This window comes from Anoplophora glabripennis, unplaced genomic scaffold (assembly GCF_000390285.2).
Source record: "Anoplophora glabripennis isolate ALB-LARVAE unplaced genomic scaffold, Agla_2.0 scaffold97, whole genome shotgun sequence".
Classification (NCBI taxonomy): domain Eukaryota; kingdom Metazoa; phylum Arthropoda; class Insecta; order Coleoptera; family Cerambycidae; genus Anoplophora; species Anoplophora glabripennis.
The window spans coordinates 476731-494097 of NW_019416215.1; the positions used below are offsets into that span (position 1 = coordinate 476731).

The window sequence follows — 17367 nt, forward strand, 5'->3', positions numbered from 1 at the left end:
ATTTCCTTTGTTTTCATATCACAATAAATTTAATTCAAATTACTAACTTTATAGAGACTAATAAATTGCTTAATTTTACTATGTTTTTAATTCCGTTTTCTTCATCTGACGCCACTTGCGCTGTTAAAGTAATCAGACATGTCAAACAATTTATAAAATATAAGAATAAATATTTACATATCAGCAACACTTTTTTATCAATTATGGTGGTTTAATGATTTGTTTACTGAGAATGTGTTGCAACGCTTTGATTACATTCAAAACAATTTGAAAAGTGGAAAAAACATGTTTAATCTCTTCTTTTTTGAAATAAGAACAATAATTTTTTAATTATACTTAAGTCGAGTTTATTGAAAAAGTAAAGGATAAGTCGACCTTTGAAACTAAATTATACAGAAATTCGTTGTAGTTATAGATGTGCTCTTTACAAACGTTAGTTTACTGTGACTATCTAAAATAAAGTAAGTATCTACACAAACAATATATACAGATTGTGGTTTTCGTGTTTGTAGTTCGACATTGTTTATATAACTGACAATTTTTCTATTTACCTTAGGTACGATTTTTTGCAAAAGTTTTTCGTCTTTTGTGTTTGTCAGGTGATGATAGAAATAATTACACGAACAAATATTGTTGGCTGGTCTTAGTACTAAAATTGAGTATATAATTAGATAGTTCAATGCCAACATGTTTGGTTACATTTAAAAACATCTAATATTTTACTGTTATTCGGACTAATATCTACCTATTTTTATGCGGAATTTTAATAGCATCTACATAGGTATACAGAGTATTCTTTTAAACAATATATAGTCCGTACAATATTTGTTGATATAAAATTTCAAGAAACGAATAAGCCTCTGCTATCGAAACTACTATAAGGAAGGATTTACCGCAACAGAGGCGTGCCTTGAAATTTTTCGCGTTATTTCAAGAATATTAAAATATAGGTACCTATACATAAAACGTAAAACAATTTAAAGTAGATTTTTTGTATTAAAATTTGTTTTTTTTATAAATCATAAATAAACTAGAAGCTAATACAATTACAAACATGATGGTAGATATAAAAAAAGAGGAATAAACAAAGGAACATGTATACGTCGAATAAGTCTTTCTACCTAGGGCGTCGAATGTGGCTAATTCCAAGAAAGTTTTTGAAATTTACGAATTTTATGAAAATAAGAATTTATTGGTTATATTATAGATTTGCAAGGTAAAAGGGTGGATACAAATTGAGCACGATAGAGAAGCTTTATATTCTTTTAGTTTGGGAGCAACTAAGCAAGCAACTATTTTAGTTTTACGGACTATAATGTGAAATTTTACTCAAATAGCAGTCTATAATATCTCAATTACTGTTCACTGCATTACATAAATATCAGTACAATTACAACTCTATGAATAATTTTATTATATTGGAAATGACGAATTTTATTCAGATTTGCTATAGAAATATTAACTAGAAATCATATACTCGTATTACGTAGATAGTTATTCATTTAATTTCTTATCAATTTATATAACATCGTAGTTAAATAAAATTAGTACTTACAGCATTTATAGTGAAATTATTTTGCTGAAACTGAAATTGGTCAAACGAATTAATTGTGAAGATGTTGCAATATGTTAAGTTAACCGAATCTTAATCAATACGTAAAATATTTTTACCATGCTGTCTTTTTTATAGCAGGGAAGATAGGTTGGGTGGAGAGAATCACCAATGTTGCAAACTGATTAAAAAAGCTCTTGCATGAGATATTTGGGAACACTTACTCAGACTTAAGTCTAATTATAGTAAATATGAGCTTTTTAAAGTATTTTGAAATGCTTGTTATATTTGAATACAAGGTGGCCAAATGAAAAAGAAACAGATCCATTTTCAGGAACTGCGTCAAGATTGCAAAAAACGCTCAGACCCGTCGATTTTAGAGTAAAGACATTCTTTGCTGGTATTTTTGACTCCGCCTTTTTCACTCCCAAGCAAGGGTAAGCATCACCCCAAAATATTTAAATGGCATTGGGGGTTGAGTAATATTTCTCTTGAAAGTTCTTACAATTCTCTTTTACAACAGACTTTAAATTTTATAATTCCGCCCAATACTTATTAAGAATTTTGATTTTAAAGTTGAAACTTATGTACAAATAATTAGCACCGGTAAAAATGTCAGTCATTCGAGTTAAGTACGCCAATGGTATAAATTCAGTATTTCTTGAGCTACATTGGTTTTTGGCGATTTGTTATCACTTTCGTAAAAAAACACAATTGTAAAAAACATGATACACATACACACACAATGAACGTAAAATTAGTGGATTCCAAATTATTTTCTAGTATTATTTGGAAGCGTTGGTTGGTAGTTTATTTAATTGTGTTTTTGAAAATTAAACACTATGGTTTATTCCATTGCGAAAAGGGTAGATATCATATCATTTCGCTTAACTTTATGAACAATAAATGTACGAATAGAACAGCTCAGCTATTTCATGAACACCATCAAGATCGCCATGTCAGGAGGAAGTATGTTCTAGAGTTAGTAAAAAAATTCTAGTGACAGGGAACGTAGCCAATAAAAAACGAGAAATTGAAAAATCTATAGTTAATGAAGCTAGTGAAGTTGCAGTTTTGGGACAAGTTCATCTTGATCCTACATTAAGTACGAGGCAGCTGGCATCTGTGTCCGGGATCAATCGAACTAGCATAAAAACCATTTTGAAGAAGAATAAATTCCATTAATACAAAATACATTTAGTCCAGGAACTTCATGAGGATGATTATGACCGCCGTTTGCAATTTTGCGAAATAATGAGCGAGCGAGCAGGGAACGATCCACAGTTCCTTTTTAACATTTGTTTTTCTAATGAATGCAGTTTTTTCTTGAACGGGACGGTAAATCGTCACAATTGCCGCTATTGGTGCGATTCAAACCCAAGAGTTTTTCGCGAGGTGCATACACATCAACCGAAAAAATTAAATGTATGGGCTGGAATTTTCGGTGACCGGCTGGGGTGGGTCCTTTTTTCTACCTGGCTCCTGAAAATGGCTCTGTTTCGTTTTCATTTGGCCACCCTGTATATCAGTTTTAGTTAAAATATTCTCAAAAGTAAATAACGGTCTCATAAAAGTTCATACAATTGTTCCTAAAATCGTAAGAGGAACAAATTGTATCATCTAATATTGTCTGAAAATTTGAGAAAATTACAATTTGTTGGTAAGATTTCACAATTGTACAAAAAATCACAATGTAAACGCCGAATTTTTACACAATTTTTCTTACGATTTTAGGGACAATTATGTGAATTTTCTCGTCAATGGCTTTTTCCCTGTAGGTATTTTTAATATGTTCACTGACACCATCGTTTTGCACTGTATTTTGTAACTTTTCAAGGGAAGCCTAGAGCAAAAAAATTTAAAAAAATGAACACGTTTAATTTGCATACCTAACAAAAGTACTTTTCAGTATTTGCTCTATAATTTACATCCTCCTATATACTATAGGTACTTGTATTTCAATTAAACTATAATTAGTTGGCAACTCAACAAAATATGGAGAACGTAAAGCAATTCGTTACTTTTTTCATGAACAAAGGCAAACCTGCACATGCCTATCGCGCACGATTGCCTCCGATCGTTCGGTTATTAAAATGTATTTATTGCGGGTCATCCAAATTTATAAGTGACTTACGTCCATTATAAATTCTGCGCCATACGTGTTAACACGCTATAGCAACTATAACAATGCTTATAAAGTCTTATGTAGCCGCGCGAGTTTTGTTTCTTAGCCTATCGTTAAGGTCTCCTGAAGATTTTTATTATATGTCAGCCCCTGTCCTCGTCTAGCTTACCTGGAGTCGCTGCTGTTGTCTCACCTTAGCTTTTAACATCTCTCGTGCTTTATTCTTTAAAATATTCGAGTTCTGCCCGCCGTTTGTGCAGAGCGGAGCGCGAAACTTTAAATATTAAAAGTGCTCGACGCGGTTTAGACGTTCAGTAAGCTGAATATTTATCGCGGGATTAAATATCGTTGTCTTGGTTTATTTCTAGGCTCACGCACGTACTTTATCAACTGAGATATTCTGTTACGAGTATACACTTAGGTACATGTATAAAGAGTTTAATAATAATAACAATTTCTGGAAATAACGAAAGCGCCTTATCTAAACATTTAATAAACACGTGCTATGAAGTTAAACGAACTCTAGGGAATCAGAAAACGGTGGATACTTATCTTTCCTTTTGAAAATATGATATTCCTTACACTGATCCTAAGGTTTAAGCTACCACCCACGTTGTCCGTATGACTCGCGAACATTATTGATTTAAAAAAACACGGTTTTGAATGCGAAAACTTATTTTTTTTTAAATAAATTTGTTTTATGACTATATAAACTATATAAATAAGGATAACAACTAAATAATAATTAACTGAGACAGAGTCACTATTCTATTGTAGGTAGTTATCAACTTGGGTGTCTATGTTAAATAATTTCTAGAATTAAAAAACATATTTCTTTAAACATGGCGATAATATTTTTGGCTAAGTGTTTATTTCGAGTCGTTGTACGTGAATTAGTCACATTTTCAGCTTTCTTATATTAGCAGATTGGATAATAATGAATAAAATAGAACAAGGCAAAGACAAAATCACTTCTTATTCAACATTTTTTAAGCTTTCTCTATAATTTGCATATAAAAAAACTGTTATGTGTATCTTTAAGATGTGTAATGGAACAGAACAGAGAGGGTTGCACTATTCTACCTCAAACTTTTCTTTTTCGAAATACAAGGTGATAAAATTTTCTAATGTTTTTATTTGTTTTATCATTTTCCTGGTAGACGAATATTTTTAATGGAGTTGTAAGTACTTAAAGCCAACAGATCACAAATGAATATTATTCTGTTTTAAACCAAATTCTAATGAATAGCTAAAAATATGAAAAGAAAGTACTTAAGTATATCAAAATAAAGGATAAAACAGAGAAATGACTTTTTAAAGGCTTTATGCCTTCAAAAGAATATCATGTGCAGATTATGTTTGAGACGTGTTCTGTTAATTCTTAAAAAATGTCTTAAATATATCGAATTTGAGAAAACTTGTAAAATTAAACAAAATTAGTAAAAACATTGGTAAAAGTATATAAGAGGTATATCAAGAAAAAAATAATAAACGTTCATATGATCAGTTGTTTCCATTTCTGAGCACAGAACCACGTGCATGATTTTGTCGGTGGAATATTGCAGTTCCCTCTCTATTCTGATATCTAACACGACAACTTTTGGATCTGATAATGCTTTCTGACGTAACTTTTCCTTATGAAACGGAATCCGGCCATAAATTTGCCTCATTGCAGTAGGATTTTAAGATATTCGAACTTAAATATGACAAAAAAGCAGTTCTGATATGTTTTTGACGTTATGTTACACCTTTTAAATAAAAAAGAGGTTTCTAGGTGTGACAATGAGTGATATTTCACTCACGTCGTACTCAATAGTGTATCAATTTCTGTCCACACTGGATTGAGTGAAGTCTTACGATGTTAATATGAGTAAAAAGGCAATTTTATGAGGTCCTTTTGATGCAGAATTCACAGAATTTTAGTCAAATGTGAAGTTCTGCTAGTACCCACCGAATGACTTTTTAGTTTATGATAAGCGTATAGAAACAATGAAGTATTAGTGAATTCGGTGGGAAGAAAACAATATTGCAAAGTGGCAAAAAGAGCCTGGATGGTTCGCTCAGAATTAGTCAGATTTAGTCAGATCGTTGTTATATTGGAGTGCAGTTTAATGTTATAGTTCAAGTGTTGCCATAAACCAGTAAAATTGTCAAAATGCTCAATACTAACTTAAAACATAATATGTTTTCAGTTAGTTGGTTAGTTCAGTCATTATTCAATAGTTTAATTCAATTGATTCACTCAGTACATTTAATCACACCAATTGCAAAACTCCACAAAAAAAGTCTTGTCCAAATGACCAGAATACATTCCCATGTATTTTGAGCCGACGAAAAAAAATTAGATGTCAGAATTACTCGAGTGAATCACCAGAATTGTCTAACATAAAAAAATGCTTTAAAAACTCACAAAATCGACGAACCAGTATTTAAAATTCAGGTATGATCTATCAGCGACTGAAACTAGTGGTCAGGTCTTTATATTCCCATGTATCTTGACCCGTTGGATACGAGTCCGAAGTCAAATTTGGTCCATAAGGTCACAAATCCTTCCTAACCTTAAGAAAAAGCTTCAAAATCTACAAAATTAATAAATTAGCTTGTATGACTCAGGTATGACCTAAATTCTGGTGATTTGTTGGGGTCAAAATACACGAGAATACATATACTCTTGGACAAAGTAAAGCAACAAACTGCCAATGGGATGACAAGAAGTAAACTTTTATACGAATGGTTCATAAATCTTAAATGTAACTGTCACCCATAACAAACAGAAAAAATGATAGCATAACCATTATTTGCTATAACTTTTGCACACCTTCTCGGCATGGACAACATCAGCTTTTGGATAATGTTTTCTGGTACACTTTGCCAAATTTCAATTACTTTATTCTGTAAAGCTTTTTTGTTTCTGAATGTTTCTGTCCTTATCCTCCTTTCTACTTCTCCCCACAAGTTCTCAATGGGATTGTGATGGCCAATCCAAAACTCGTACATTACTGCCACGAAACCAATCTTTCACAAGCTGTGAGGTATGCTTAGGATCACTGTCCTGCTGAAATATGAATCTCAGAGACATTTCTCACTCTGCATATGGCATCATAACATTTTGAAGGATATCTCTATACACAAAACGATTCATAATTCCATCAATGAAAACATCCCCATAAAAATACAGTTCCACCGCCAGGCTTAACATAAGCAGGATTGAATCTCTGATTAACGGGCATACCATCAGAATTGAAAATATTGTAACGTGTTTCATCGCTAAATAATACTTTTTTTCCAGCCATTTTGTGTCCAAGTCAAATGAGCTCTGGCAAACTCTAGCCTGGCCCTATTCCTTGAAGAAATTAAAGATTTCTTCTACTAAAAAGCTTCCTCTCGACTAATCTTCTACGAACTGTGCGCTCACAGATGTTTAAATGTCCAATATCCGCCATAATTCTGGGACCTGGCTATCACGGATGCACGACAAATGCGTTTAATCAATCTGTCGTCATTTGCTGATGTTTTTCTAGGTCTACCCGACTTAGGCATATTATTTAAATGTCCCCTTTCTTGAAATTTGGACCATATCCTTGAAACTAAATATGTATCTGCCTACTTCAAACCGACGTGAAATGTCTCCCTGACTCTCCTCGTTATTAAACGCATTTAATGCTCTTTGCTTTAAGTCAGTACTGATAGCAATAGCTTTAGGCATTTTGAGGAAACTTGTTAATATCGTAGGATTAACGATTATTCACTTCAACATTAAAGAAGAACGAATATCGAAAAAAATAAATAAAATTAATAACTGTTGCTTTACTTTTGTCCGCTTAAAATTAGCACACTTAAGACAAAAACCGTATAACAACAAAACTGGACTGTCAAACCTAAAACCAAATAATTGAATGACAGCAGCCTATAACGTAGCGCTTGAAATTGCGTTGTTTTCTTCATTTTTTGTTATCAACTTTAGACAAAGTCAAAAATGAATTTTTTACATAAATATTGCTTTGCTTTTGTCCAATAGTGTAGGTCAGACCATGATTTTCAGTCGCTGTTAAATCATACCTAGATCATAGAAGCTAATTTATTAATTTCGTGGATTTATGAGCTTTTTTAAGGTTGGGAAGGATTTGTGACCTTATGGGTCAAATCTGATTTCGTATTTATGTTCAGCAGGTCAAGATACATGAGAATATAAGATCTGACCACTAGTTTGAACCGCTGATAAATCATACCTGCATTTTTCAAATTCAGTGACTAAAAATACATGTACTCTGGTCATTTGTGGAGCTGTGTGATGCACAGTGTATCAAAAAGATGTCAAAACCGCCTTTTTGAAGTTTTTTATGTTTGAATATCTCAAAATCCCGACGTAACGGAGCATTTTGATGACCAGATTAGTATTAAGCGCGAAAAACCGCATCCAAAAGCACTGCAAGTCTCGAGAAAGCTTTTCTGGTATTAGTTATAGAAACCCATCCTATTTCTCAGTCCTATCCTCCTGCCATGTGCCGCATATCTGCAAACGGCGCCAGACTACCCACCTGTACTGGTCAGGTAAAGCAAGAACTAAGGTTAGGTTTGTTTTACAGAGCCATGGCTGGGTCTGCCGTTAGTTGGCTGGATGATGCGATGCGGAGCGGACTTCGCGCGATGTGACCGTGGCAGTGTATGTGACCCGTCACCATGTTCCTCGGTTCTGGCATGGGGATGTTCCGAAGTGGCGCGGCCATCGTCTTCTTGATCTTAGCCGTGGTAAATGGGGTCGATTGTGCGAGGAATCCAAACAAGGGATACGGGACCAACACGTCGCACGACCTGCAGCAGCACATGCGGACGGGCCCGCCCGTCATGGAGAAGGAATCGAAATTTTTGAATAAAGGGAAAAGTAAGTGAGTGGTGAAGGTGTTAAACGAGCCGTTCTTGGAGATTTGTAAAAGCGTTACGTGTTTGCAATATGTGAGAGGTTGTTCACTCTGCCTTGGGTAGTTGCACATGCATTACATTGGTTTTGTTTACGTTACGGCGTACACCAGTTGACAGGTAATTCTCGGTGGTACGTGAGTTACATAAATTCGAATTTCAAATGATATGTCGATACTTCCTAAACCATTTCTTCGTAATCCAATCAAATATTCAGCTAGGGGCTTCTTGAATACAACAACATAACACATTGTAACATAAAATTTCTTAAACCTATTTATATTACTTTACAATCCTATTATAGCAAAAAAATGAGTTATTTCCAATTCAGACTAGTCTAGTATCCAATATCAAATCAGTAATTATGTTTCCCAGAGAAGTTAATTGTCATCAACGACTTTTTTGTCAGATTTGGTTTAAGTACATGGAAAAATACCTGTGTTTAAAAGTAACTGAACAAACAAAAACATCAAATAATAGAGTAATCTTTTCTTTCTAAATATAAGTTAATTGTATTATAATATACTAGGAACCAGACCAGAAAAAGCGGGAAACTTACTGTAAAGCGTTGTTTGAAAAAGCATTATCGAGATTATTAAATCTTACCGCGCAACCTCACATGTAATGTAAACCGTTGAGATAAGAGAACTCTCATTAGGCTTAACCTTTTGTTTACAATCTTATTCTCGTAAAAATTAATAAAACTGAAAATTTAACAGTGTGTACAGCGTTGACTTGAAATAGTATAATAGGTATGTAGTAGTTAATCAGCCATATTCAACTAAAAAATTGAAATTGATTTCAATATTGAAGTGTTATCAATGAAAATTGACTTTTCAACTTTGGGGAAAACTGGTATGCACTAAAGACTATTCACTACAAAACCTTGAAATTAAAATCGAAAAAAATTATTTATTTAATAAAGTGATCTAGTTTTTTGATATATTTTCTTAATTCAAATTGTTGTCAAATAATTAACAATATAAACAATTACAATTAACAGAATTAATGAGAAATACTTAGGAATGCTTTATTATTTATTTTTAAATTATTATAAATCGCCACAAAAAGCCACCTTAGCCTCGATACAAGGTGTCTTGAGGTGAATGGGTCATATACATATACTTCACGTGTACCCTTACCTAAAAATAAACCAATATAAGTCAACCTACTTCACTTTTTTAAGATAATTTCGTCACTTTTTTAGATATTTCATTTAGGAAGCTTTTTGGAATAGACAAAGATGAATATTTTTTTCTGGGTGTTCGGAAACGTCATGTCAAAAATGAAGGGGTATACAGGGGAGCTCAAAATAGTTGACTTCATAAACATTTTTTTCCTATCGGGCTTCGTTGTGGAGTTTATTTGCCTTCAAAGAAAGAAGTTTGAAAACAAATTCCAATTACAACTTCTAGTCGTTACTATGACAACAATGAAATTTAGGCAATAAGAGTAACTCATGATAATGTTCATTTTCAAGTTTAAACTGATATTTAATAAGCCTGAATTACACAGGAGCAGACAAAATGATCCATTTAAATTAAGACATCTTTGACAGCGTTGCCATATTTGGCATTTTTCTTTCATAGTTCGATTCCTCTCTCAATTTACTAAAAAAAAGGTATACTGTATATCAACCGATATATTGTACCGTTTTTGAGAAAATCCAATTTTATTAACAACATACATGTATTGTATCAAAAATGCGATATTAACATTTTTGCAAAAATCTTGGAAATTGAGATGACTGTCAACAAATATGTATAATTAGCAGTTAGATATTTGTGATAAATCATTTTGACACCATTTGGTAATTCATTATCATGGAGGATTTTAGCTTATGAAGAATTTGCAGATATTCATCTAATGTACGAACTTGCACAATGTAATGCTTCTGAAGTTGTTCGGATTTACACCAACCTCTTTCCAAATAGAAAGAATTTGCATATTTGAACTGACGAAAACCCTATGCTATTATTCAGACAAAACACTAACAAAAATTTATCATTAATACATGGAAGGTTATACCTAATTGAAAACTACTTAGTGGGACCACATATCATTGATGACGCTTTGAATGAGGATAAATACCTACATTTACTGCAAGAACACCGTTATTGGAAGACGTTCCTTTAAATATTTGAAATAACATGTGGCTTATGCCCGATGGTGCACCACCCCATTTTAGCAGGACAGCAAGGGCTTATTTAAATACCATATTTTCCAATCGATGGATCGAGGTAGTACTTTTCCGTGGCTGCCTCGGTGTCCCGATCTTAATTCTACCGATTTTTGTCTTCAGGACCATCTTAAAAGTCTTGTTTATCAAACTCCTATTAATAGTAAGGAAGAATTATTAAATCGCCGACATCATTAGAAATGATCACCACATGTTATTTTGAGTACAGCAGAGGTGTTTGAGGTTTTTTTTTCTTTTAATTCTATAGAAACCAAAATTTTTACAAAAATATTCATGTATCATATTTTTGATACAATAAATGTATGTTGCTAATAAAATTCGATTTTCTCAAAAACGGTACAAGATGTCGAAAGCACGGTATATCATTTTTTTAACAAAGTACAGGAGGAATTGAACTATGACAGAAAAATATCAAATTTGGCAACACTGTCAAAGATTATAAATTTTTAGATATTTCATTTAGGAAGCTTTTTGGAATAGGCGAAGATGAATATTTTTTCTCATTTAAAACATAGAGCTCATTAAGAATATCTGACGCAGTCATTTATTTTTTTGACATCTTCTTTCTCGGTAAAAATTTCGATAAAAATGGAATATCATAAAATTTAATAAATTACAGTTGATCTTTTCGCTTCAGTTGTAGTCATATTAAATATTTTATATAAAGTTTAGCAATATTCGAGAAATATCTCCATATCTGCCTTTTCACAAAAATTTTTTATTAAAAAAATACATAGCAAAAAAATACTGTATGCTTTGTATAAGAAATAAGCCAACATTCATATTTGGCTACCAAAACCTTTATATAATTTACTAAAGTAAATATATCTAATTTGTTTTTATCCAAAGAAGCTATTTTCCTAAGACATAAACATTGGTTAAGAAATATAATAATTAATTTTTGGGTTAGGTATTTTCATTAAATTAGTTTAAGTTTTTTTTGGGGAACGTTTCCGATTGTTGACAATTGTCAAACACAACCTCGACCTGCAATTTTATATCAATTCCTTCTTTATTGCATACCAAGTTTTGAAGTTTCCAAACTCTTTACAACTTTCAATCGATTTGATTTTTACAACATAGTAAGCCTCCATTTTTTATTGAAATATTTGTGAAATATAGCTAATTCATGTATCTCATTTCAATCTTGATATGAAGTCAATGTTCATACAACATAGGGCTGAATATGGTGACAAATGTGTAATATTAGTTTATCCTGACAATACTGTTAACAGTAGTGGTCTTTACAAATCAAACTTTATTTCGGTAATTACTGTTAATCCATCGTCGTATAAATTGCCAATATGCTTTGTTTATTGATAATGTAAGGACCGCCACTGAACTTTAAAGCTTCCATTATTTTTAATGGAGGCTAACGATATGTTTGAAATTAAATGTAAGGAAAAGGTACCATACAAAGAACCGACGATGTAAAATCCAATCCAATCTTTAATAAGCAGTCAGACAAAAAAGTTAAATAAAAAAACATGACAATCATTTTTATAATGACTGCCGTAATAATCTTAATAGCTTCTTATATCAGATCACGAGTCTATTTTCATGAATTTTTAATTAGTATACCAACAGAAATATCCATCTGGGGGATATACCAAGGACATTGAGTTATTTACTTTTTTTATGACGGACAGCTGACGCGTTGAAAAAATTTGATTAGCCATTCCTTTTGTGCTCTTTTTGAATAGACGGTAATACGTCATTAAGTTTTTGTGTCGCGTGGACAATAACATTTTGTAATGGTAAAATAATTATTTTCTAAGAAATAATAGCTCATGAAAAGATGAAGCCATTCTAAACTGTGTATGATTATATTTTTTGGAAAATAAAACTACGATTATTTTCGTTCTTTCCTTAATAGGTATCGTAGCGTGAATTACTGCTAAAAATTAGCTTCTGCCATTAAAATTATCTATAATTTTCTGCATATTTTTAATTGTTTAAGACTGGTTAACAATCTGAAAATTGGTGTTTAAAATTTGCTCAAAATAAAATACAAGTAGTTTAGTTATTCTACAAATTCTTTTATTATAAGGATCGATTCCAATATGGCCGTTACTGTATCATTTTTAATTTATATACGTCTTGGTAACAGTTGCTTAATTAAACTTATAGCTTTTAATTAAGGGTTTCACAATCTAATTCATCGATGCATCGGCTTTTCCACATCAATAATGAAATGCCCCATGTCATCTGCAGTTGTTTGTGTATATGTAAAGCTATTTAGCTTACAAATGAAAGTACACTTGGCTCTCAAAACCTGCTGGCATGGTGTGACCCAAATTAGGCATAACGGAGAACGGTTGAAAACGCATACGTTTTAGAAGCAACGTTCTACGCAGACCTACGTTGATTTTTTAAAGTTTCCGCTAGTTAAATGGTGTTAACTGGGAAATTGGTGTTAGTGGAAAATGTTATCAAGACATTCAAAATTATAATCCAATGTCTAATTTTTCTCTTTTCATTTTGCGTTGTTCTCTGTACCAGGTCTGCTCATTAGCAAACATTTGTAGACAAAGTCAATATGTACTTTCAAAGTACATATTGGTATTTAAATGATTTAGTCATAATATATACGCAAATAGTAAAAGTCCTTTGGCGAAAAGGTTTATAAGGATACGTTGTTTTTAATTACAATTTGATTTGGTGTGAATTTATTATGATTTATTTTATATTTTGCTGTAAATTACAATTAATGATTGTAAATAACAAGAAATTTCGCTGAGTTGGCAAATATCAAGGCCTCTAAGGACAAATATTTAACTATCAGTCTTCTGCATTATAATATATCTACCTATTATTTAAACATAAGTTTTTATCAGCATCGATATTTCACCAGTATTCAAAATTACTCTTTATTAATGTTCAAAATTGTATTTTTTTATCTTTATTTGTTGATTTATTTTGCCACCTGTGAAAAAAATCGAGAAAACGAATGAAATAAACCCTGACGTCAAATGTCAAGGGTATCCAATAAATAAAGAAACAAAACAAAACTGCGCCACAAATAACTAAGTCGTAAGTCAGGAAATATATGTTACAAATTATGTGGGGTGTTCGAATTTGAGTTAATTTTTAATTTTTTAACAAAACACATAATTTATTCGAACTAGTTAAATATATTTATTGAAAATTAAAGTAGACATGTTAATAATAGAAAAGAATGTCAGATAAGTGACCAGCTCTTGCAGCTCTACAAGCTTTCAAGCTTTCTGCAAAATTTTCCATAACGCGTTCACATATTAGTGGCTCAATTTGAGTGATTTGCTCAATTATGCTTTTTTTCAGATGTTGAATGATTTGAGGATTGTCAGCATAAACTCTGCTCTTTAAAAAAATGGATAATGGTGATATATTACATCATCTTCGAGAAATTAATCGATTACCAAATTTCCGTTTCAATATATCGATTGTTTCCATTGCTGTGACATGTTACACCGTCCTATTAGGCCAATCAATAGACCATTAAATAAGTGATTTTGTGACAAAAATACTAGTAGCAAACGGACTGTGCCATCATATAAGAGATAGACTAGATAGATATGCTTATATATTTCCTACTCCAATTTACCATTAATTAATTTTCTATAAACATTTTTATGCAGAAAGTTTTTTTCTTATAAAACCTAAACTATCGCAGCAATCTGAATACTATAAAGAGGCAATTTAAAAAGAAGCACTAAATTTTCCGATTTTGTCGGATTTTCTTCTTTTCTAATTATATCAACCTCTCGTTTTATTCGTATTCAGATTGCCTCGTTAATTTTACTGACTCTCTTTTATATGATGGCACAATCCGTTTGCCACCAGTATTTTTGTCACAAACAAAACCTCTATTGATAGGAATATACTGAAACCACATATTCTGCACAATAAAACACCCAAATTCATCCCATAAAATCATACTTCAATATCGAGCAACATTCATAGTCCTCAGATTCATTTTCGAAGAAGTATAGACCAATCACTCCAACAGACCAAAAACCACACCAAGCAGTTACTTTTCGTGGATGCATTGATTGTTCCAATATTACTTATGGGTTTTCTTCACCCAGATACTACAATTCTGTTTATTTTCATATCCACCAATTGCAGAATTAGTTTCATCACTGAAGATTTTGTTCCCCAATTAACAAATGAGCGACATAACCTCTGATCAGTTGGCAACAATTCTTGTGTTAACTATATTTTGTAACCCTTCAAGTGAAGATCCAAATGCAAAATATTGAATAGTAATTTGTTTAACGCCTTATTGCTATGAACAATGACAAATTGATGTGTTTCGTTCTGCAGTGACACTATCATTGACAGCCGCAATATTTTCTTGCAAACGACCATTACGACTATAAACTTTACTTCTTTGATCTTGAATTGAACCAGTTTCTTCAAATTCATTCACAATAATTCGAATGGTGCTGTTTGTTGGACAATTTGTTTTTACATATTTTGTACGATATATTCTTCCAATTTCTGTATAATTTTCACCAAATTTCAAATAATTTTTAACAATAAAGACGCATTGTCCAATCGTATACTTCTCCATATTTATTAACCGCCATGTGCCTACTTAACAGCTGTCAAAAAACCAAAACCATTCTAGTACAAAAAACACAAATGGGGCAATTTTAAAAAGTTAAGTTAAACACCCTATATATACTTAATTTATGGTTTTGTTAATAATTAATAAGTAATAAAAGATTCAAAAGAAAAAAAATTCATTACAATTTCAGTATAAAGGCTAAAATTTTAATATTTATAAGAAGTGAAGGGTTGTGCAACGTTGAATTTCTATATCCACTATGAGAGGTTTTAAAGAACTCATCACTGAAACTGACAAAACGTGATTGTCTGTCATGTTAATGGATTTCTGTTAAGAAATTAAAGCAATTTGATCATCACCACTTTTAGATTCTAACCAAGGAAGAGTGTGAAACAATTTTGAGTATCTATTTCCTTTAAATTAGTTGAACAATGTTTCTCACGACTATAGAATCTAGTAAAGGCTAGACATTTGGTTGCGGTGCAGGAGGGAACGAAACTATTCGAAAGTGCGCAAAAATTGCGCTGCTGAAACCTGTAAACCGAGAAAACTACATACGTGAATGCGTTCGTGCGTGTTCCTCCATCAGACAGTATACATTAGCAACCTCGCAATATAATCGCATGTAAACATGGTATATTTAGGGACAATGCGCTGTTGTGTGCGGCAGCGACTTTATGGGAAATATCCAAGTAAACAACATAATCGTGGTACCCATAGTAAATTACTTTAGACTTGAGAAATCTGGAACAAAGACTTCGCGAAAGAAAGGCAACAGCTTGAATGCTACTTTGTTGTAGAAGTACAGCTTTGTAGACTGTTTGGTAACATAAAATTTACAGTAGGTAATTACTATTTCTTATGTAGGTATTCCTTTCCGTCTACGTATGGAAATTAGTTTTCTCACAAGTTAAAGAGCGGTGGTTATACCATACTACTCAACACGATTCTATATTTTAATCCATTTGTTTCTTTGTATACATATACACTTTAATTTAAGAGTAAATTGAATGGGCCCAAATATTTGGATTGTGTCTCGTTGGCCCTCCATTTTCCTCCAATCTTAACCAATTGAATTTCCTATTTCTTCAAAAAAGCTTTCTTAACTCCCTAAGACTCAAAAAGTGTTTCACTAAACATATCAAATTATTTTATACCTATATATTCTAACGAAAGTCGGGTCTTTATTGGAACTTGTGAATTCTAACGCAGAACCAATTTCAGAAAATTTGGTAAAGTGCCGCCGCAATATACTTACGCGCCCATGAACCGTTTCTGAAGAACCATGCATTATACACTCTCCGCATGCAACCAGACGACTTGATCTTGATAAATGACGTGCTCGGACTTTCATGCGGCTACTTTTTGTTTTACTACGGACTTACAGCCCAGCCTGCTGTTGCATCGAGGTAATATTTGTATTGATTACTTTCTGATTGGATATTTATGATCTCTTGATCCGCTGTAGTCGGAAATCATGGTAGGTTTCCATAACAAACTAGACGTATGTTCCCACTCTCCCAGTTACCTACTACCTACCGTCGTCTTTTGTATTGCTCCTCATTAGTACTGGAATATTGTCTTGTGATTTGTTGTGTACAAAAATTCAAAGAAATGAAAATGTTGGGATGTCTCTCAGGTCTGGAGTTTTTAATACACCTCTTTATTACAAGCTTTTATTTAACTTGCCTTATTAGTATAGGTTAAATCTTGGAAATAAATTTAGTTATTTCCAACCGATTGAGCTGAAATTTTGCATACACATTTAGTTTGGATGACAATGCATGGTTAGTTAAATGACGTCATTCTAAATCCAATATGGCAGACTCCCAATGATGATATGGGTATCTGAGAAGAATACGAAAATAAAATGACGTTACGAAAAGCTGTTCAAAAAGTACAATTATTTTATGAAAAATATTATTTTCTGGCAATATCTCACTTGTTATTTGAGATAGCCCCATCAAACCTTACATCACTGTATTCGTAAGAGAAAGCTTTATTCGAATATGAAAAAT

At 32.3% G+C, this 17367-nt stretch overlaps 1 protein-coding gene across 2 annotated transcripts in view; it reads left to right on the forward strand.

Annotated features, from left to right (window-relative positions):
* The window catches only part of LOC108907320 (epidermal growth factor receptor), a 204893-nt gene that overhangs the window by 159178 nt on the left and 28348 nt on the right, over positions 1-17367 (forward strand). Inside the window, exon 2 of one of the 2 annotated variants that reach the window (XM_018710947.2) lies at positions 8264-8559. The exons of the other annotated variant lie outside the window; for it this stretch is intronic. Coding sequence (XP_018566463.1) covers positions 8358-8559 — 202 coding nt within the window. The 5' untranslated portion in view covers positions 8264-8357. The remainder of the gene's footprint in view (positions 1-8263; positions 8560-17367) is intronic. 2 annotated transcript variants of the gene reach the window in all.